Source organism: Corvus kubaryi, unplaced genomic scaffold (genome assembly GCF_017639235.1).
Source record: "Corvus kubaryi isolate FWS band 111438036 unplaced genomic scaffold, C.kubaryi_AGA036_p1.0 split1-37296, whole genome shotgun sequence".
NCBI classification, from domain to species: domain Eukaryota; kingdom Metazoa; phylum Chordata; class Aves; order Passeriformes; family Corvidae; genus Corvus; species Corvus kubaryi.
The window spans coordinates 5321272-5343660 of record NW_024582075.1 but is presented as its reverse complement, the minus strand read 5'-3'; the positions used below and the strand labels follow the sequence as shown (position 1 = coordinate 5343660).

Here is a 22389-nt window from a genome sequence, read left to right as displayed (position 1 = left end):
CACTTTTTAGTTCATGTTGTCCACTAGAATATAGCCTTATTTGCAAAATCCCACTTTTTCACTGATTAAATAGTTGTTTGGAGACTTTATTTTAAAAATATATGTTCCATTGGGTGCACTTCTATTGGGCTATGTTTTTATTTGCTTCTTTACTGAAAATACCAAGTTCAACTTATTGTACACTTTTTCTGTGCATAGATGTATCAGCACCAATAGTAGTATCAGAATCACTTACAAGTAATATTATTCTCTGCTCTCTTGCAGGATGCTGGAATATGGTATTTGTTCCACAGGGTTGCTACAGGAGATTCTCATAGTTTAGCCATTGAAACCAAATCAGAGCTTACACCTCTAGGAATCTTCTATAACAACAGGGTTCATTCTAATTTTAAGGTAATGTAGTATGTTATTTAAAAAAAAAAGTGAAGTTTTTATTTCTCAGTATTCTATATTAGAACTTGTCTGTTTGCATTTTAAGCTGATTAGGAGAGAGTTTGTGCTGTGTTTGAACTTTACTGTAGAACAATTTATAATCAGTGTGGGTGTATTTTCTAGTTGCATTTTGAGTATTCGCTGTTTCAGATCCTTGTAAGATACAAACAACTAAAATCAATTAATACTTCTAATAAAATACTTTTTCTCTGAAGTAGCATTTCAGATGCTATTCTTTATAGCTTTGTTTCCTACTCTGAAGAAAGCTGATCCTTGAAGAATCAAAGTTTATTATAGTAAGGATTCATCTAATAGCTTGCTACAGTAGCTCCAACTTCTTTTTCTGAGTCTCCAGTGTATAGTAACTCAGGTGTTTGCACATGGTGACGCAGTCTCTGGCTAGAGATTAAGCTTCAATATTGCCTTCAGGAGCTCAGTTATTTGCAACAGTTATCTTATGGAGTTCTCAGCCTACAGTCATTGAGGAGTGTTTTGTTAGTATGAATTTCAAATCTTTTCCACATCTCAGCTGAAGTTTCACTTCAGCTGAAGTCCTTAAAGTATTTCATTTGGAATCTAGCTGCTGTGTGTATATATAAATACAATGACATTTACAAAGCCACCTAACTCTAAATAAGTACTTATTTGTGGTTGGTTGCTGCAGGAGAGTCTCACAGTTTAATGAAACCTCATAGAATCATTATTGGATTTTTTTTTGCCAAGTGGAACCGATGTTGCTTGACAGTTGGTTGTCTGGGATACCAAGAAGTGATGCAATGTTTTATGGAAGCTGTGTTAACAGTGTGTTTGAGACCGTAGGGCATTTTTTTCAGATTGGAATTAAAACATACTGAATAGGGAAGTGCATTGTGAAGAAAAGAGTTTCAGCTAGTATCATCTTTAAACAAGGGTAGCAGTTTGTGTGCTAAAACTCCGTGTTGAAAGAGAACTCCACCAGCAGGTCTGAGAATCTGCTTGTGTGTAAGACTCAATTATAATCATAATTTGGATCAGAGGTGAAAGTAGTGTAAGTATTTGTATATAATTCAGGTAAAAGAGCCCAAATGCTTCCTCATGCTATTATTTTCTCAAGTAATTTATTTCATACTGGATTATTGAGTTTCAAGCTTGTGACTGCTTGGACCAGAATAATCTTTAGTATTACAGGTAGTTTAGTTTTAAAGTGAAATACAAAGGCTTTTTCACAGTGGGTTTTGAGTTTTCCTTTATTTATTTATTTTCATTTATGAGAATAATTTGATTTCGCCACAAGATTGGCTTCCAGATTTTCCAGAACAGCATCTGGTAATAAATGGAAAACCTTAAATAGATGTTGTGAAAGAAATTAGAAGTGAACTTTGATCATTTTCTTTTTTTTTTTTTTTAATCACAGATAATTCCTTTCCTTTTAGCACAGACTGGTTTATTATATTAATCAGCTAGTTTTCCCTTAGACAATATCCCAGTTAAAGCCAAACTGAAAGATCTAAGAGTTTCTAATATGTATGGAATGCAAAGCTTAAATTTTAAAAATTTCATGTTTACTCTATCTTTAGTTTTGGATAGTATGAATTTTCTTTCCTTGCTTATTTCAGGCTGGTTTGTTCCTTGATAAGGGTGTTAAAACAACTAATGCCAGTGCTGATGATCCCAGAGAATATCTTTGTTTGGACAACAATGCAAGGTAAAGGATATTTTCTTTCAAATGAGTGAAAAATGACAAAGTTTTGAGACTGCTCTCATATGGGGAAAAACCCTTTTAAAGCAATAAAATAATTTATAAATTATACCCAAATAGTAAGTTCATATATGTTCTTTTCCCTTATTTATTCATCTGTTTTGGAAACAACAGAGATGGTGTCTCTTAAAGGATTTGGGTTTCTTCTGAGCTTTTGCTCAGGATGGTTTTCATCCTCTTAGAAGACATTGTTCTAAACATACTCTACTGTCATGCTTAAAATGTTTTCTGGACTTCCTGCTAATAGGAAAAGAATCCTTTAAAACATGATCTTCTGATTTATGACTCAGTTTTAGCTAATGGTTAGAAAAAGGCTTCAGTAATCCATCCACTCGCCTTTCCTACTGCTGAATGTTTCTGCCTTTCCTTCTAGACTTGGAAGTCATAGCTCTGTGGTACAGTTCTACTGGAGGCTCTTTGCAGAGGTGGTACAATCAACCACATTTTCTTTAGTTTACAAAGTGAGAGAAAGTAATGGAGAGTCTAGGAAAGTTCCAGGTTAGACTGTGCCTGGTTAGTCTTGTCCTGAGCTTCAAATAAAATAGCCTGGGATAGTGGTTAAATGAAAGCATTGGATAACTCTATCTGTCAATATTTTATTGTGTCAACTAAGCATTAGCACTGAAAATATGGGTCATAGGATTATCTTTATTTTCAACTGACCTGTGTTTAGGACAAGGACAGTTAAGTGACTGCTGCAGATGGAAAGAGGAAAGTTCCAAATTTTGATGATGCTCAATACTTCATAATTTGGAAATGAACCTGCTAGTTCTGTGTTTTGACAGAAAGCCCATATAACCCTTGTGGTTTACCTCAGTCATTACAAGTAGTCAAGAGGAACTTGAGAGGGTCAAAATGCCCTCTGAGAGCCTGTAGTGTGTTGAGGATGCAAGAAACTCAGTGCATGAGATGGGGTTGTGTTTCATAGCAGAAGCAAAAGGAATGAGGCACTGCATAACTACGTGACGCCCCTAATCATTGTACATGGAACCAGACTGGAGGGGTTTAAGTGTTAATTGAGAAGACTGAGACTATCAAAACCTAATATTTACCTACTTTCCCTTTCTCCCTTGGATGGGGAGGGGGCAGATCCAAATCTGAACAAAAACATTTTATATGATTGGGGCAGCAGACATCTTTACCCACTCAAAATGCTTGTTTGCAATTTTTTTAAATGTATTACTTTTTTCTCTGGGGTCTTGGGGACAATGAAGTTGAAAATGTCACCAGTTCTTAATCAGACTGTTTCTTCCTACTATGTAAACTAGATTCCAGTCATAATTTACTGTACAAGACCATCTTTGTTGCAATTCAATTAAAAAAAAAGTCTCAGGCATGCCTAAAGAGGAAGCACTCCTGTATGTCAGAAGAGTTTGAAACATTTGAAGAACCAGTTATACAAATGTCCAGACTGTGCTTGCGTAACTAATGTCAGCCCTGTGTGTCCTTCCAAGGAGCTTTTAATTCCCTTCATCAAACTTTTACATTAATGCTTCAGTACAAGTGGGGAGGGCAAAAAGAAAAATGGGATAAAGGGAGGCTAAAGGCAGCTAAAGAAACTTAGGGAGACTGAGCAAGAGCCTGTGAGAGTTACTGGAAAAGAGAAGTTTCAGGTTCCTGCTTCATTATATCCCAAAGACTAGTGATTTTCTAGTAATAGAGAGCCAGACCTGTACCTGATTTTAGCTTCTTTCATTCCAAACATGAAACAGAGTGGAATTTGCCCATCAGATGAGTGTTTATCTTGCAGGCTTACTCAGAGCAACATATATGGCACATGTAAAATAAAAAGTTTTCTTGTACTGAGTGTTTATCTTTCCCAGGTTTCGACCTCATCAAGATGCAGACCCTGAAAAGCCCCGAGTTGCTGCTCTGATTGACAGATTAATCTCTTTCAAAAACAATGATCATGGGGCCTGGGTCAGGGGAGGGGATATCCTCATTCAAAACTCTGGGTAGGTATTCGGAAGCAAACAGCTGCATGCTGTTAAGTTTTCCCCGAAGCTTTGTTTATGAAAGGACGTTAGAACAGGGTTGTAGGAGAGGGTTGATGGTTAACTTGAGGAACTTCTCAATATCATGACCAGCTTTCATACCATCCTATTACTTCAAATAAGTTTATATGTGATTAGATGAGAACCTGCCTTAAACAGCAAAAAAACAACTGTAGTAAAAAGAAGCCTAAGAGTTGGTAAAGATAGTCAATTCAGACTGGGATTTCTGTTGTCTCCCTGAAGCTCTCAAGTCCTGCTTAAAATGTGTAGAAAATTATTTAATTACTTAACACTTAATTACAACAATGCTTTTAGAAAAGTTAAGTGTGTGGTGGTTGTAAGTTCCATTAATAGAAAAAGTCAAGCTTTTTTCAATGCATAGCAGGATGTGCTCTTATATTAGCCAATTGTAGGATAATTCAGAAAAAACAACTGATGCTTTGGGCTCTCTTGTAGGTTTGCAGACAATGGAATAGGTTTGACATTTGCTAGGTGAGTACTTTGTTAATAGTTTCTGTGTTTCCTTGCTTAGAAGCTTAGAAAATCTACATGTATTTATTCAAATTAATATAAATACTTTCATAAGGCTGCAGTTTCGGTTTGGGGCCAGGTTGTATTTCCAGTCATGCAGATGATGTTATAGAGGCTGTAAACTGGCACAGCTGCCAAAGTTTCCACTTTAGTTCAACCTGTGCTTGGCTTACACCACAGTTTGCTGCCTCTTTACCAGAAAGGCTATATTTATCCAGGTATTCTTGGTAGTGCATGATTCCTTGGGCAGTATTTTATTTTCCAGCTGAAAGTGAGTAATGGAAAAGAAAGGGGGTGAGCATTTAGCTGGGGTAAGGCCTTTTTCTAATGAAAATATCAAGTAACTTGGGTAGTGAGCTAAAATTGCTGCTATTTAGATTATGACAAACTGGTTCTAAGATTGCAAAAGTGGGCTGTAAATAAAAAAGTGCTGCACTACAACGGGAGTTAGAAATTTTAATGTTTGGCTCTGCTGAACATTTCAAGGAGTTAGCCTCTATTAATGTTAATGATTAAATCTTATTTGTGTATTGTACATGAAGTCTATACTGCTTTGCTTGAGGAAGACTCTTAGAGAAGTAAAAGTAGCCTTGGTATTACCATCTGCTGGAGAGTTGTGGCTAAAGACTTATCTCTGATGTTGCTTTGATAGTGATGGGAGCTTCCCAAATGATGAAGGTGCCAGCCAGGAGGTATCAGAGTCTCTGTTCATAGGGGAGAGCAAGAATTACGGGTTTCAAGGTGGACAAAATAAATATGTGGGAACTGGAGGAATAGACAACAAGACACGCACTCTGCCTAGAAATCGGTAAGTATGTCATGAATGAAGGGAGTAGAAATACAAGAAATACTCTCTGTATCAGATGTAAAGACTTCATGGTTGAGCTGTGAGAGATTAAGACTCCATTGAAAGTGATGCTATCTTTTTTTTTAATGCTATGTGTGCAGCTGTGTCACTCTCACCTTTGCTGAGGCAGGTTCATCTGATGCTTCCACAGGTTACTATTCTGTAGCAATTTAAATTTTCCTACTTAAATGAAACCTTAGTCTTAAAAGATATTTGGGTCTGGAAGAGAGCTTTCAGGTAAAAGAATTTCAAAGGTCAGTTTGGGACTATAGACTGCAGTCTGTCTGTGACAAATCACAATTTGTGACCATGATTCTTCTCATTTCTCTTTGACTTACACTGATGCTTGTTTAACATAGTACCAAGTCCTACTCTTGCCACAGGATAGGAAAGAAGACTTTTGGTTTAAGCCCAGCTGGAAATTGAGCCTCATGCAGCCACTCCCCTTTCCCCACCTCCACGGGTGAGAAAGACAAAAGGCAGAGATCTCGAGCTGAGATAAGAACAGTTTACTGGAAACAATGAGGTTAAGGAAATGAAGAGAAATAGCAACAATATTAATAGCAAAAGTATACAGAAGGAAGGTGATTTATGTATTAAAAGAATGCTTACCACTCAACCTGGCACTGGGTGGCCCCCCAAGACAAGGAACAAAATGGCCAACAGACCATCAGCACCCAACAGGTTTCTCCCAGCGGACAAAGTGTTACTCCACTGCTTCCCTGGAAAAGGAGCACTCTCCCTTGAGGAAATGAGAGAGAGAGTCCTTTTCCCCCCACCTCCTTCTTCTAGCCATGATGTAACATGGTATCAAGTAGCGCAGTGTATTGGCCATGCCCACATGGCTCCAAGCTCTGGCCCCTCACATCCTTGGCCAAGTAGGACAAAGGGTGAAGTGGGCCCAGGGCACCCTAGCTTTTTGCTGTTTAGCCATTTAAAGGGGAGAAGTTAATGTGGTGGTGATATGAGGTACTCAGTCTTGTTGAGTGGAATCACAGAACCACTGAGGTTGGAAGGGGCCTCTGGAGGTCATCTTGTCCAAATCCCCTGTTCAAGAAATGTCACCTAGTGCTCATGTTCCAAAACCACATTCAAGTGTCTTTACTATATCTTCAAGGATGGATTCTCCACAACTTCCCTGGGCAATTTGTGCCAGTGCTCAGTCACCCTCTCAGTGAAAAAGTTTCTCCTGATGTTTAGCAGGGACTTCCTGTGTTTCATCTTGTGCCCATAGCTCCTGGTCTTGTCACTGGGAATAGCCTGGCTCCATCTTCTTGGCACCCTCCCTTCAGACGATGCTATACATTGAGATTCCTGCCTGAGCCTTTTCTGCTCCCAGTTGAACATGTCTCCAAGTGTTTCTTCCCATGAGAGATGCTCCTGGGACTTAATTGTCTTTGTGGCCCTTTGCTGCACTCTCCAGTATCTCCGTATCTGCCTTGTACTGGGGACAACCACTCTAGCTGTTGCTTCACCAATGCTGAAAAAAACGGTATCACTCCCCTGAATTTGCTGGTAACACTTCTCACAGTGCAGCCGTGGATACCTTTTGCCTCTTTGTGGCAAAGGCACATTGTTTGGCTTACGGTTAATTTGGTTTCCGCTGGGACCCGTAGGTCATTTTCACTGACATAAAGGGTTGTTGCTCCCAATGTGCAAGGCCTTGCATTTCCCCATGTTAAACTTCATGAGGTTCCCATCTGCCCATTTCTCCAGCCTGTCAGGGTCTGTCTGGATGTTGGCACAACCCTCTGGTGCATCAGCTGCTTCACTCAGTTTTGTGCCCTCTGCAAACTTGGCCCACAGACTATACTTGGCCTAATCATTCAGATCACTAGTGAAGGTAATGAACAAGACTGGACTCAGTATTGACCCCTGGGGTACATCACCAGTTACTGGTCTCCAAGGAGACTATGCCATCACCTTCTGGGCCCAGCTATTTGTTCTCTCATCCAGCCCATACTTCATGAGGATCGTATGGGACACAGTGTCAAAAGTCTGTAACTGCAGTTTTGGTACACTGTGTCCACTGCTCTCCCCTCAAGCTACCAGGCCAGTCATTTCATCACAGAAGTTTATCAGCTTCTCCTTGGTGAATCCATGCTGATTATTCCTGATGACTTTCCAGTCATTCAGGCACCTGTAAGTGGTTTCTAGGATTAGCTGCTCCATAATCTTCCTGGGGGTCAAGCTAAGCCTTACCAGCATGCCATTCTCTGGGTTCCTTCTTCCTTCTTCTCTGGGTTCCTTCTTCCTCAAGTTAGAAGTGATGTTTGCTTTCCTCCAGTCTACAGTCACTTCCAGTTGCTGTGATCAATCAAAGAGTAGGTGGTATTACTTTTCTGCTGTATTTCTCATATTGGAAAAGGGGCACATTTGTGAATGGCCAGTGATATCTCTGCTAACAGGAAAATTTAAGAGTGGGGGATTTTTTGACTCATTAGAGAAGCGCAGAAGCCATATTTCCTTTACTAAAATCTATCTTGCGAGTCGTTCTCTAATTGTTGCTTTCTTGATTTCTCTGAGAGGAAATGTATTTGACACAGATTCAAGCATATCATGCGTTTTGTTACAGGATGGTATAAATATTTGCTTGCATCAACAGGACATTTCCAGTCAGAGGCTTTCAGATTTATGATGGACCTATTCACCTTACCAAGTGCACATTCAAAAACTTTGTGCCAACTCCAGATAGATTTACCAGTGCAGTTGGATTCTTGATGAAAAATCCATGGCAGATGACTCCAAAAAATAACATTTCTCTTGTGAAGTTTGGTCCAAACGTAAGTTTATTACAAGTTTCCCTTAAGCCTTGTAAATGGTTTTCTTTTCTTGTATTTAACATACACAGACAAGAGCTGTAGGTCATCCTTTCTATGCATACCTACTCCAGAGTTTTTATCCTGGCTGGAGTTCACCCAGAGTGTATCCTTTGTCTCCTGAGCAAAAAGCCAGTACAAAGAGAGGTGTAGGATATGTTACAATAAATGATTCATGGCTTGCGGTAAAGCTGAAAGGAAATTTTTTTAAAGTTTGGTACAACCTTAGTAATTAATTTCATGCAGTAAATACTAACACTGTTCAGAAGCAAGAGGTAGTCTGAGCCTACTACCTGAGCCATTACCCAGCATGTCTGTTTTGCAAGATTCTGCTATCTTTGCCTTGAAGTTTTTAATCAGCTTTGTCAAATTTCTGTTTTTCTGCAAATGTACAAACGTTAGTCTGTGTTTCACCTGGGGAAAAAAAAAAATTTTACTGTTGTTGTCAGGTTTCTTTGAAAGCCTTCTTTGGAAAGCCTGGTCCCTGGTTTGAAGAAGGAGATCTGGATGGTGACAAGAACTCAATATTTCATGATCTAGATGGTTCAGTGACTGACTACAGAGATACCTATGTGGGCCGAATGGATAATTACTTGATTCAACACCCCAAATGCATTAATATCACAGAATGGAGTGGAGTGGTTTGCAGTGGGAACTATGCACAGGCTAGTACTTTTGGCTTTGTTGGGGCAAATCTATAATATGAACTCTTTGCAGAGTCAGGTAGTGTAAGAAATACAAAATTACCTGTGTTCAGATTTCAAAATTTTTTGCCTTTTAAAAATGCTTTTATTAATATTACACTTTTCAGCCAGTTGTGTATGTATCATGCTTCCTCTCAGCAGACTCAGGATACAGTATTAGGTGCTGCAAGATAAATATAAACATGTATGTTTGCCAAGAGTTCTATGTTGCAGCAGTATCTGCTAAAACATTTTTGCATTGAAGGTGTCTTCTTCCACTCAAGTTCTGTCTCCTTTTTTTTCACAGAGTGGATTTTAAGGGGTTTGGTTTGTTGTTTTGTTTCCTGGAGCTGTTAAATACTGCCTTCTGAATACAAGTCTTACAGGCTTGATTCCCATTCTGGTTCCTGTTCTGTGTGGCCAAGTGTCATAGCTGATTCTTTTTTTTCTCCTACATACCTTTTTTGGTCTGTAAAATGGGAAAAATTTATAATAGTTTTTTAGATAGTACTTTTATTCAGGAGAGATCTGTGTACTACATAACTCAGAACCTCAAATTACAGCATTTTGGTTAATAACGTACTGACTGTGCTTCACTATTTCATTTTCTTTTGCAAAGAGACCAAATCTACCTCTTGTCACCCTCTTTAATATCATGTAGGTTTATGTCCAAACCTGGAATGGACAGAATCTTTCCATGACTATTGTCCGAGATGAGTATCCAGGCAATCCCATGGTTCTTCGAGGTATTAATCAGAGAGCAGCTGCCTTTCAGCAATACCAGCCAGTAGTGATGCTCCAAAAGGGCTATACAATACATTGGAATGGAAGAGCTCCAAATGTCACATATCTATATCTCATTAACTTCAACAAGTATGTTTACTTTCTTTTGTGGCTTTGATCAATAAGGCAGTACTGAAGTTATGTCCTACAGAATTACTGTGCATGAGTTTGCAGCCATCTGGAAGACCAGAGCTTGGGTTTGGGATTTTTTTCATAATTACAAATACTAAAGTATGAAAAGTAATTACAGATACTAAGTATGAATAGACCTGCGCCTGAAGTTAAACACTTGTCCAGTACATTGTCTTTAAGCAAACACCTTTGGAGAAGAAAATGTACAAATAGTAAAGTTTGCAGAATTGCAGTTGAATAGCTTATCATACCTGATTTTGTTGGCAGATAAACTTATTAAATATCTCTGAAGTATATAATCAGATATATCCTGAGAGAATCAGAGTTACAAAAGTGTTTAATGAAAGTCTGTGCAGATTCAATCATCTGGTTGGGGATTTAGGAGCTTTTTGTGTTCCTGTTTCTTTTTCTTGGAGCAATCTGTTTGCTCTGTATTGACACCTAAACTGTTCGTACGAGGACTCATACATTTTATTTTGGTTTTAGGAATGACTGGATTCGTGTTGGTCTTTGTTACCAACCAAAGACAGATTTTCTTATAGTATTGGAAGCCTTTCAAAGGCGGTCATCTGCTCTGTCAAGCAAGGTGGAGCGCTACACGCCTGTATCTTCGATGATGGAGCTTGAAAAGAATCGATCAGACAAGAGGTTTTACTTTGACAACAGTACTGGGTAATTCTTGTAATTTGACTCTACTGGAAGATGTTGTTTAACCTTGAAATGTCCAGTTTTATAATGTTAAAAGTAGCTGGTTGAGACACCTGCATAAGAGGAAAGCTGTTGAGAAGGACCCCAAAACCCTTTGGAAGAATGTTTATGTGTCTTTAAATCTCCAAAGTACTGTGGTTGTCATTGAAATACTTTTCAAGAGCACCACAGTTGCCAAAGATATTTCCTACCCTATGTCTGGGGAAAATACAGTATCTGTGTGCTGCCTTTTAGGATTTAATTTCTTAGTCTTCAGAGAAAATGTGTATTTTCTTGTTAAACTAAAAATTCTAAAAATTTCCAAGAAGCTTTATCTTCCAACATTTAAAAATTATATTTCTGAAAATCCTAATCTGTTTTCAGCTGTCTCAAAAGAATTCAAAAGTCCTAGTCTCTCTTTCAGAAGTACTTCTGACAGAGGTCACTAAGACCCTTCTGAGAGGTTTCAGATAAAGTCAACTTTGAATAAGTTAAGTCCTATGTACATCACTTGTGTGTTTTGCAAATGTTGCTTCTAAATTTATAATTTGTTCTCTTATTTATTTTGTTCCATTACCTGCTGCTGTGCCTGTCTGTAATAAATACACAAATGAATGTTTTGAACATTTATATTGCTTTGTGTAAGAGCTGCTCTGATAACAGTCTAATATGTAATAGAAGAACTACCAGTCTTCTGTGAACATTATTGAACACAACACCCTAAATTGCATTTCCAGGCATTTGAAGCAGCACAACTGTATTCTCCAGTGCTGCTGGGTGAAACTGAGTATTTCTGCTGTGTGTCTGCAAAGATCTGTGATCAAGGAAAAAATTTGTGCTCTGCAATTTGGTTTTTGTTTCCTGCAAGCCACTGATCTGAGGACTGGTTCTTCTCTGCAAAGCATCTGCATTTATATTGATGTCTCCTTTAATTGTGGGGAATTTTAGATAACTCTAGTAAACTGTAAATACTTTGAAACATTTAGATAGTAGTACAGAAGTGAAAACTGTGGTTTCTCTGCTTCTGAAAATCATGAACTACAACTGTTAAGATTGAATATAAATACCTGTATTTCACCGGTTAATTTGTATTATTTTTCCCCTTTCTGTGTAGATTACTATTTTTATTTCTTCAAGCCAAATATAATAGGGATGGTCACAGTTATTGCTCATCTCAGGGATGTGAAAGGATCAAGATTGTGACCAAAGATTCATCAAAAGGGATAAGTAATTGCATGGCAAAAGCTTACCCAAAGTACTACCAAGTACCAGCCGTCATAAAGCAGATGCCAGAAAAAACTACTGTACCATGTAAAAAATGTGGCACAACTCAGGTAAAATAAAATAAGCAGAAACTTTCATGAACTGTTAAATTGGTGATGCTGTCTACTCAATTCAAGTCCAAATTTCAGTCTTTCAGCACAGAATACTGCACTTAGCAATTTGCAGTGGTTAATCTTGCTTAATTTAATCTTTTAATTTGCTTGTTATCTTCTTGGACTCCTTGAAGGCTTGAGGTCCTTTCTGTAGCACAAAGGTTTCAGGGGTTTTTTTCTTCTTTTGTTCAACTCTTGCTCCAAGTCTACAGAAAAGGGACGTAGGTGGATTGGTGTCTTGCACTGCAGTATTGTCTGTGCCACATGGAGAGCTTTGCTGCAGTGATCTAGATGGCCAGCCTTCTTTCTGTTTGAATCTTTGCTTATTAGCATGAACTTTAAATTGTTGCAGCTATACAAACTGAGAAAAATATTGAAATTATGGGATGAAATAGGTTGCACTATGTATCATTATATTTATTAGGATTACTAGTACCATAAATAATGCTGCTGACAAATGGATACATTTGCTTTGGAGCACGGGCTGTCTGTTGTAAACTGGCATGATAAAGTGTTGAAGAAACATCAGTATGTGTACTTAACTTTTTTGTTTGATATCCAGATGGTATTCACCAGTGATCCTCACAAAAACTACCTCCTTGTGCAGATTAATTCATCTGATGAAAAAGAGTCAAGCAAAGGTCAGCAAGCATTTATATATGTAAGTATTCTTTATGATTTTCTTCTTAAATATCACCATAGCAGTTTGTATTATAACAGATGTACAGCTCTACATAATGCAGACCTCAGTTTTCTTCACTTGAATGAAAAGATTGGTTCATTGTTTAAAAAACAAAGTCAAAAAGCTGGTGTTTCAACTTTGGAAAGTGAGGCTTCAAAGCTCCATTTTTGTATTTGAATCCTACCTGCTGAAGAGAAAAATGTTCCCTTTAGAGTTTAAAATGTTCAGTTTCATGTTTAATCTGTGTTGGTATACAGTTATGGCTGGTTTTGGAAATAAACAGAACACATAACCAATTTGTTAGTTAAATCCATTTCATTGAAATTGTCCTTGTGCAAACAGATTAGCAACTTAATGGGATGGGTCACACAAGCCATTAAGCTTTGCTAAAGTCCTCTAAGTGGCTATTACTAAAGAGTCAGTAGATTTCTGTATTTGTTCTGATGTGGCCCAGATAAGCCCAGTGATGTGATACTGTATAAAAAGTAGTTTAGTTCGCTTTTCCATTCAGATGCTGAAGTAGACTTGCACATGATGGTGAAATAACATTTGCAGACACCCTCACACCACAGAGCTTGGTCTGCACATGCCTCACATTCTGCAGTGGCACTGATGGCCTGACTGAACCTTCAGTTATCATGACACATGAGCAGCTTAACCTTTGCAGCTGCAAACTTCTCCAGGAATGTGTGTGCCATATCCAAAGCAGTAAGAGCACTCAGTGGGAAGAGACTGGGCTGGAGCTAGCCTGCTGCAGGAATCAATTAACTGTATTATTGTCAAGGGCGTTCAGTATCTGAATTTTAGCTTCCCAAAGCAGGAGCAATGAATGAGGCAGGTAGTAAGTCAGCTGGAAGGTGCAATATTCCTATAGAAGCTACAGACTTAAGACTCCCATGCAATTTCCGAAGTCCCATTAAGCAGTCTCCTTTCAAAGGGAAAATTGAAGAGATGGTAGAGAGAAGCAAGTATTTATAAGGAAATTACTGTGTCTAGACTAGGATAAGATTAACACTGAGTGCAGTAGAATTGCTGTTTGCTTCATATTAACTTCCTTTTCTCTCTCTTTTTTCTTCCTATTCAGGTCAATGATACCATGTTTTCCTTCAAAGATAATGGAATACTTACTATTGTGGTGGATGCCTGCACTGGCACAGTGCTGGGAAACAAATTATTTTCTGGAGTAGACATTAGACGTGTAGATGGATATTTAAAATCTGGAATTCCACAAAGGTATGTGCAATGACCATTCATTTCCAGTATGTCCTGCAGGCTGTAGCTCTGCTCTCTGACAAGGATTTAGATAATGATGAATAGATAATGGTACATGAGCACTGAAAGTGAACAAAACACATGTCTAAGTTGAGGCAAAAGGAGAAACATAGGAGCAATTTATTGGATAGTTTAGCCTTATTTAAGAAAATTAAGCAGATTTTTCACACTTAAAATTTTATGGTGTTGCCTTTTTTCTCAAAAATAATTTCCTTTAAGAAAACGTCATGTAATAACACTGCTTAAAACAAGAATAACTTTTTGTTTAATAAGGACACTGTCAAGGACTATGTGAAAGATTATATACTATTCTCTCCCTGTAGGGAGAAAATTCTTTAATCGCTAAATAAAGATAGAAAGTTAGTGTCAGAAAAAAAATCAGCATTTTAAATTTCTAATTTTGTATCAATATCTAAACTTGATTTTTTTGATTCAAAATATTAGACTGTGTTTAAATAACACTTTCCAATGATTTTGAAGTTAAAGTCAGGTTAAAACTAAGAAATTCTAAGTACTGCTTTCAGAAAGGGTTGACTATTTCCATGTCATAAGTACTCGTAAGGAATTGGACTACAAGGACAGCTAGCTGTAAAGGCATGTAGCAGAATATTAAAAAAATGTGTTTATAACAAGTGCTGTGTCTTTACTGTTCCTGTTGCAGGTCTATCATTCTGCTGAGCACAAGAGGTGATGTAGCAATTCCTAATAATTTAGCAGAAGCCTTAATGTCCCTGGGGATGGTGAAACCACCTTACCTTCAGAGCAATGGTTGGTGGAAATGTTGCACATTTCTTTGGCACCACCTTGGTCTTTGTGTTGGCGTGTGGGTTTCTCATGGGGTGTGTGAGAAGGATGCAGCTGGTGGTGGGTGGTTGCCAGTTTGCGCTAGTGTGGCTGCTGTGTGTCAGCTCTTGTTGAGAGAGGAGGTGGGCAGCTCTTCAGCAGATGGGGCAGAAAACCCCTTCACCCCATTGTGTGAAGCTTGTTGCAAACAGAAGTAACGAGCAGTTCTTTGTGCCTATGGATCACACAAAAAGAGTCCCAGGCTTTTTTTCCTAAAGCCTGTATGTTGTGCCTCAGTCAGAAAATCTATCTTTAAGCAATATCCTGTGCCTTCCTTGTATTTCCTGTTCTAAAAATACTTGAAACTAGAAATGAGAAGCTATTGGTATTTTGAGGGATTATGAGTTTATAGGTCAGATGGGATACCTCTCATCTGTTTAGAGTGATGGCACAAGTTGTCTGAGAAAGCAGGTTTTATAACTGTCCAATTAGCTGTGTTTTCAAATTAAGATTTCAGGGAATTTAATACTAAATATTGAAAAAGGAAATTGCAAAACATTATTTCCTTGTGAGGTGCATGTGAAGCTGAGTGTGAATTAATGTCCTGAATAATGTGGGGGAAGGAATTTCAGAGGAGCATGCCTTTTCCTACCTAGCCAGTCCTGTATTGTGCTGCAGTGAGCTTGGTTTGGTAATGCTGAGCTGTTTTTGTCACAGGAAGCTTGGCCTTTCTGGGCTTCAGAGGAAACATTAAGCCATCCTGGATTAAGCTGTTGACCAGTCCTGCTGGGCATGGGCTCGTTCAGATAGAGAAGTATATCCCTTTGCAACTGGAAGAGTATGGCTGTGCCAGAGCAATCAAAAGCCGTCAGAAAGACCTCGAGCTTCTGAAGAAGGCTACACGATCTCATTAAAGACTAAGATGTACATAAAATCTGGGGAAAAAATGTGAACTAACTTATTTTTTAATTTATGGCATTTTAAACTATATTGTTATCCAAGTAAATCATGTTGTTGTCTGACAGATGTTTGCCAGCATTGACTGCTTGAATGCCAATCTGTGCACCTTCTAGTTGTACAAAATATTAAAGAATTTATTAGTATTTGTATAAACAGGTTTCAGAGATTTTTCAGATGTTTGTATTTACTGTAAACAAGTTCCTTCTGTTTAATACTCCTTTTATATGTAAGAGGGTATTCATAAAAGCCTTAAGTTTTTAATAACAGGTGTTTGAGTGCGTTATGGGTTACTTGAAAGATTAACTTCAATGCCTTCATAAACAGCTTGAATTGGTCATTATAGCTTGTGCATTTTTCCCTCAGCTGTTTAGGTGTTTCCTTAGGAGTTTATTTATCAGTCAGCTTGGTTACATTCTCAGTCTGCTTTCCAGTGTGTTAAAACCCAATTTCCCCTATGCATGCAGCTAACTCAAGGGATTTTAACTGCAGTAAAAATTTTTGCTTTCCTGTGTGAAAGATGGAGGGAGGAATTCAAAGATCCAGCCTGGGGCTAGGTGAGGATTGTGTACCATTCAGCAGAGTTTTACAAGCCTATGTGTACAAGCATGGCATGCAGAGCAGGAAATTACTACTGTTCTTTAGGATCACTGTTTATTATTCCCTCTAAATACACAGGTGTGTGTGTAAGAGTTGCTTTAATAAACAGTCTAGAAGTTAAGGCTGCAGTCTTGAGTACAGCTTGACTTCAGCTTAGTCTTTTAAAGCTTTTACCCAGAAGGGCAAAGCTGAATTACTGTTATTCTCAATTTGTTAGGAAATTAAGCTTCTACTCTTGCAGTGGTGGTTTTTTTTGGTTTGGGTTTTTTTTGTTGGTGTTTTTGTTTCTTTGTTTGTTTTTGTGTTTGTTTGTTTTGGGAGGGTGTCGGTTTTTCTTTAATTATTTTTAAGGCTATCTCAGCTATAACTTCTAAGTAAATGGAAAGTGCTCTCAGTTCATTCAGTCATACCTTCTGCCTTAACTTTGATTCTTTTAGTATACTCATGTTGTTAATTCCTATTGACTTTATGTTAGGTCCGTTTGATTTCATCTGGTTTTGTTGCAATTATTTGGCTCTTTCTGGGAATAATGTGAAAATCATTCAGAACAGCAGCACAGCTGCCCTTTTTCAGGATCCTCATCTTTGAAATTAAATTTCAGGGACTGTAAAGATGCATTTCATAATAGGGAACAATAGGTGCCATAGGGCTAAAATGTAACCCTAGTTCTAATAAAACTGACATATTTCCTTCTTCTTGTATATGTTCTCATTCATTCGAGCTGGTATAATGTGTCCACCATTCAGAGATGCTTTGTGCTTTGAATTCAAAATAGAGTGGCTGTTGGAAATTAACTATATGCCTTCTTCTCCAAAGATGTTGAGAAACTGTGGGGATTTTTTTTTGTGCTTTAAAAGGAGAGGAGGCACAGTATCAAACATATTACTCTGTTCAATTAAAATATGCTACCTCAGTGCTACAGTTGAACTGCCTGGTCTAGTGTAGTTTTCTAAGTAGAGAAGGGAGGGGTAAGGAGTAAGACACAAGAGTTGAAGTTAGCAAATAAATGACCGATACTATTTTTATTGTAAAACCAAGCCAAATGGATGATTGTGTATTTTGCAGTTGTTCTGATGCACAGTTCTCTTGTAATGTTTTAAAAAAAAAAAGTCATTTTGTTAGGGGAAGCTGTGATAAATCTTTAAAACTAGATGTAATGTTTGGTGGTGTTAAAGCAGGGCAGTGTGATTTAAATGCTCTGAGTGCAGTAGTGATAGTGTTTGGGGATTAAAATGGCTTTAAGGCTTCCTCTATTCTGTGGGTTATACTCAGCAGAGAAACAGTGATGAGATAGTGACCCTCAGGCTTGTGAAGTTGGCCATTATTTATGATGTTCTGCTGTTCTAAGCGTCTTGTAAAAATTGTTCTTGGAAGTGTCAAGGGTGTTCTGATGTAGGGCTTACTGATGAACAATTGGACCTGAAGTTGAAGTGTTTGTCTTTTGTGTAAATTTAAACACTTGATAAATAGCATAAATAAATTTTGTACATCTGACAAGGCAATAAAATTTTGGGTGTCTTCTGTTCTTGGATCAAGTAATTTTATAATGTGTGCTGTGTGAATAATGCAAACTACATTATTTCAAACACCAGTTTACTTGTAAAGTTTGGGGAGTATAAACCTACTCTTCATTCAGAGACAAGTTAGCAACACTGGAAAGGAGACACTGATGGTGACTGAAGTTATGGGCCTATCTTGAAAGTCAGGTATCTCAAAGCCTGTCTGAGCTGCTGAATCTAGAGTCATTTCAGCTCGGGGGAGCCAGGCGTGCAGCATTGTTACTGACTGAGGGGCATCCTGTCCACGTCTTTAACTACCTGGTGGGGGAGTAAAGAAAATGAAGCCAGCCTGTTCTCAGTGGTGCCCAGTGGCAGGGAAGAAGAGGCTGTGGGCACACATTGAAATGCAGACAATTCCACAAAAACAGAAGGAAAGTTTTTATGGAGTAGGTGGTCAAGCGCTGGAATTGATTGCCGGAGCGCCTGTGGAGTGTTTTGCTATCGAGGAGCAGCTTTAACTGACCTGCTTTGAGACAGCAAGTGTCCTGGGCCCTCTCCAGCAGTGACTGCCAGCCAGGGGATGCTGTGGTTGTGGCAATTAAAGCCAGTGATGCACCTTGGCCTCTCTTTTCAACCTCACAACCTGCAAAGGCTGAGCCAGACACTTCACCTCTGAAATTCTGTGAGCCCCCAAACCCAGTCCAAAAGACATTGTAATTGCTTCTTTATGCTCAGGCTTTGTATACACATTGATTTCCATTCCTTGCTCAAGTGATCGCGTCCTGCAGTAAAGAAATTTTTAAAAAAACCCCAAAAGAATAAACAAATTACTTGGAACCGGTAGTCTAACAAGTGTACTGTCAATAAGGCCCTCTCTCTGGCCAAAAGCACCACTGGAAATCCACTATATGAGGGATGAGAGACCCACCCCCAAAGAGCCGGGATGATGGCAAGGACATGCCTAGGAAAACACAGACTTAATTTTGTGTGTTGTGGGACAGCAGTGACAGCTGAGGCCCCAGATAACTTCTGACCCAGGGCATGAGTCTTCCTGTTCAGGGCAAGTCCCATTATTTACTCTGCTTCCCTTCAACTCCTTTTCACCTTGTGTAGGAAGGATGCAGATCTAAGGATAGTCATCTAGCTCTGACTGAAAAGCCCAGTCAGCTGGGTTTGATGCTATCTGGATCTGTAGCTGGCCAATGAAGGTCTTAAGAAGGTTTGTCATGGTTGTATTTGTTTACGGTAATCCTGGTGTCACTTTAGTGCCAGAAAATCTGTGAAAAGCAGTAGCTTTTCTGCTTCAAAATGTGAGCTTTACACAGTCATTATTTTTCCACCTCTTCTGGTCATACTTGTTCTGACACTTATGGGAAGGTTTTGACCCTTCTTAGAGTTCACGAACATATTTTCTTTCCTAATGCCATCTCTTTGGCCTCTGTCTTGGGCTAGTTCAAATTCTAAAATAATACTCACTATTGAATTACGTAAGGCCACCTTTGACTTGAGAAAATTCATGAGGTTTTTAGTTGTATGGCCGGGGACTACTGCAATTTTGCAGATTAAATTTGTACTAACAATTGTAACTTGCTAAATTAAAAAAAAAAGGCTTCGTCTGATCATTGACTTGCACGACTGGGAGTGATGTGACTGGAAAGTCGTAGACATCCCCTCCTACATTTTTTACATAATGAAATTCTGAAAAAAAAAATTTAAAATTAGTTTTTGGATATAATAGGAACAATTTTGGAGAGAGAAGCCACTACCACCGCCTCCCAGTACCTGAAGGTACAGGATTGCTGGAGAGGGACTTTTTATAAGGGCATGAAGTGATAGGACAAGGGGGAATGGCCTCAAACTGAAAAAGTGTAGCTTCAGGTCAGATACTAGAAAGAAGCTCTTTACTGTGAGGGTGGTGAGGCACTGGAACAGGCTGAAAGTTCTCTGGATGCCCCATCCCTCTAAGTATTCAAGGCCAGGCTGGATGGGGCTCTGACCAACCTGGCCTAGTGGAAGGTGTCCCTGCCCATGGCAGGGGAGCTGGAACTGGATGATCTTTAAGGTTCCTTCCAACACAAGCCATCTATGAATTCTGGGAGAGAGCAATCTCGAGATCTCCTGAGATTAGCCTAGCCTTTTTGATTCATCATCGTGTGCTCTTAACCCATAATGAAAAAATTTAGAGTCTTTTGCTTTTCTTGAAAGGTTTGTATCTGTAACGTTTGATACACTAGTGAGAAGTTGGCTTGGTCAGATCACAGAGAAATTTCGAAGTAATCAGTCTGTATAAACTTTCCCCTTAAAGGCGAACTTTTAAACTTTGATTCCTGTTGTATTTTCAAGTACAAATCAGACTTAATTGCCTTTCCTGGAAAGTGAATTCTTTGTTTCATCTTTTTCCAAGTTGAATAAGTCGACAGATGAATGTTCTAATTTATAGTCTTTTTTTGAGGAATTGTTCATACAAAGACCTGACTTTATATATAGTTTATTCTAAATGGAAAATAAAAACGAAGTGGTATTTCTTTGCTAGAACTTCTATAAGCAGCTGGAAACACAACTGTCTCTTTCCATGCAGCATTTCCAGTGACATTTTCAACAGATACACTAAAGTCAGTTCAGGGTGTGTTTTGTGTAATTGGTAGCTTTTGGAGATGGATCTCAGATGATATCATCTTTTTAATATCTGTGAAGTTCTTCAGCAAAAGATGGTTTATTCCATCTGTAGGGTGTGAACTATGATCTAACAGTTTTCCTCCAGCTCTGGTGCAAATGACTGGTGTATGTTCTTAGTAATAGCAGACAACACTATAGTTATCTGTGGTCTCATTTCTATTTCTGAAAAACTATTCTATGATGAGCATCACTCAGTAGAATATATTGCACATTTCTGCTTTTTAATTTCTTTTTTAGTAGTGTAATAGGAATTTCCACATGCAGCATGTTTTGGTTACATTCTTCTCTTTAACATTCATCTATTGATACCAGATTTTTCTGTCCTTCACTACAGTGAAATTCAAAGTGCTAGAAGATATGAGTATCTATAATTCTGTGAATCATAGCAGCATGCACAATTACTGCTGGGTTGATTCTGCTAGCTAGCAGACAAACATATGGTAAGAACTCCTTATCAGGCTTAAATAGCTGAACATGGAAGAAAATGAAGATATAAAAAAAATTGTTTGCAGTCTCTTTTCCCTATAAACCATTCACACCTTTCTCTTTTTGCTTTGTAGGGATCCTCGCCACTTTCCTCCCAGTCCTTAAGGTCTGGAATGCTGCTCTGGTTAAGCATCTCCTTCCCACAGAGTTTTCCATTTCTGGTATTTCCAAAGTTTTGCTGCCTGCAAATTTTTCTGGGTAACTGTCAATCCTTCTTTTCCATTAAATCTATTTACAAAGTTTCTTAGTGGGTTGGACCTGTCCTGTTTTCCCACCCTTTTCTGAGTTTCAGAATGTAGTCTGTCTCTTTGTGGTGGCGCATCTCTCCTGCTGCCTCCTTGAGCTGCACTGACTTCAGAAATGCTCAATAGGCCTCGGCCCTGATGTGGGAAATTACTGTGGCTGAAGCCAATTCTCTTGCGACCCTAAAAACAGTGGTGTCCAGTGGGACCCTTTGAACTCCCCTGGACAACTGTGGGCTGTCACCAGGAATCTCCCTTGGAGCAGGCACCTCTTGGAGCCCATGAACAATACTTGGGGATCACAGCGAACGGTGACCCCAACCTCCTCACAGCTCAACCCTTCACCCCTTGAGAAGGCGTGAAGGCATCCCGTGTGAGTACTTCACTGAACTTGGAGGGAATTTTTCACAGCTATACACCTTGTACATACTCCTCTGGGTCTGTGTGCATACAAGGGTGAATACACTATAGCAAATGTGCTGTGAATGATACTCTCTTAGATGCTTTGGTACTTCAGATCTGTAAGTTTGACCTGTAAGGGAGTTACTGCTGTGCTTGTAGTAAATTCTACAGAATAATCTGTCAAATTGTTTAAGTTAGGCTATTGATTGAGTGCTGTTGAGTGCTGTTAAGTTTAAGTGACATTAAACCCTTTAGGCCTAAACCTTTGGTCAAGTCCAAGACTCATTTTGGCAAGGGCATCTACTCTGAACCTTGTTATTCGATAGGAAAATCTCCCTTACTCCTTTTAATCCTTACTCTTTCCCATCCTTACCCTTTTCTCATCCCAAGCTTCTGCGTATATAATTTAGAATGGATTTTATTTTTAGGTCGATTGATTCAGATTTTAGTCTGATTTTTCTGAGTGGTCTAACTATCCAGTAAATAATAGAGTGAACTTTGCCGATGAACTCTTTCACACTTTCACTTCTATATTAAACCTGCTTTACCGATACCTTTGCCAGTGCTTCCTTGAGCAACCCAATACACTCCTTCATGACACTGTAAACAGAGTCATCACTCAAAATATACTTCTGTCATAAAATTCTCTGCTCCTTGTGACTCACATCATTGCAACATGTTCAAAATCAAAGAGATGCATAGAATTATCTTTGGCAAATAGGCATCAGGTGTGGGGACACTGCCTGTGTCCCAGAATCACAGAATCAG

General features: G+C 38.7%; 1 protein-coding gene across 1 annotated transcript in view; it reads left to right on the top strand.

The window, feature by feature from the left end:
- Positions 1-17860, top strand: part of CEMIP2 (cell migration inducing hyaluronidase 2) — a 51605-nt gene extending 33745 nt beyond the window's left edge. The window contains exons 11-24 of the mRNA XM_042012689.1: positions 265-393; positions 2028-2116; positions 3994-4125; positions 4621-4656; positions 5348-5503; positions 8148-8325; positions 8811-9026; positions 9706-9917; positions 10446-10631; positions 11761-11980; positions 12585-12683; positions 13789-13937; positions 14638-14744; positions 15477-17860. Coding sequence (XP_041868623.1) covers positions 265-393; positions 2028-2116; positions 3994-4125; positions 4621-4656; positions 5348-5503; positions 8148-8325; positions 8811-9026; positions 9706-9917; positions 10446-10631; positions 11761-11980; positions 12585-12683; positions 13789-13937; positions 14638-14744; positions 15477-15673 — 2106 coding nt within the window. The 3' untranslated portion in view covers positions 15674-17860. The remainder of the gene's footprint in view (positions 1-264; positions 394-2027; positions 2117-3993; positions 4126-4620; positions 4657-5347; positions 5504-8147; positions 8326-8810; positions 9027-9705; positions 9918-10445; positions 10632-11760; positions 11981-12584; positions 12684-13788; positions 13938-14637; positions 14745-15476) is intronic.
- Positions 17861-22389: the final 4529 nt, after the last annotated feature.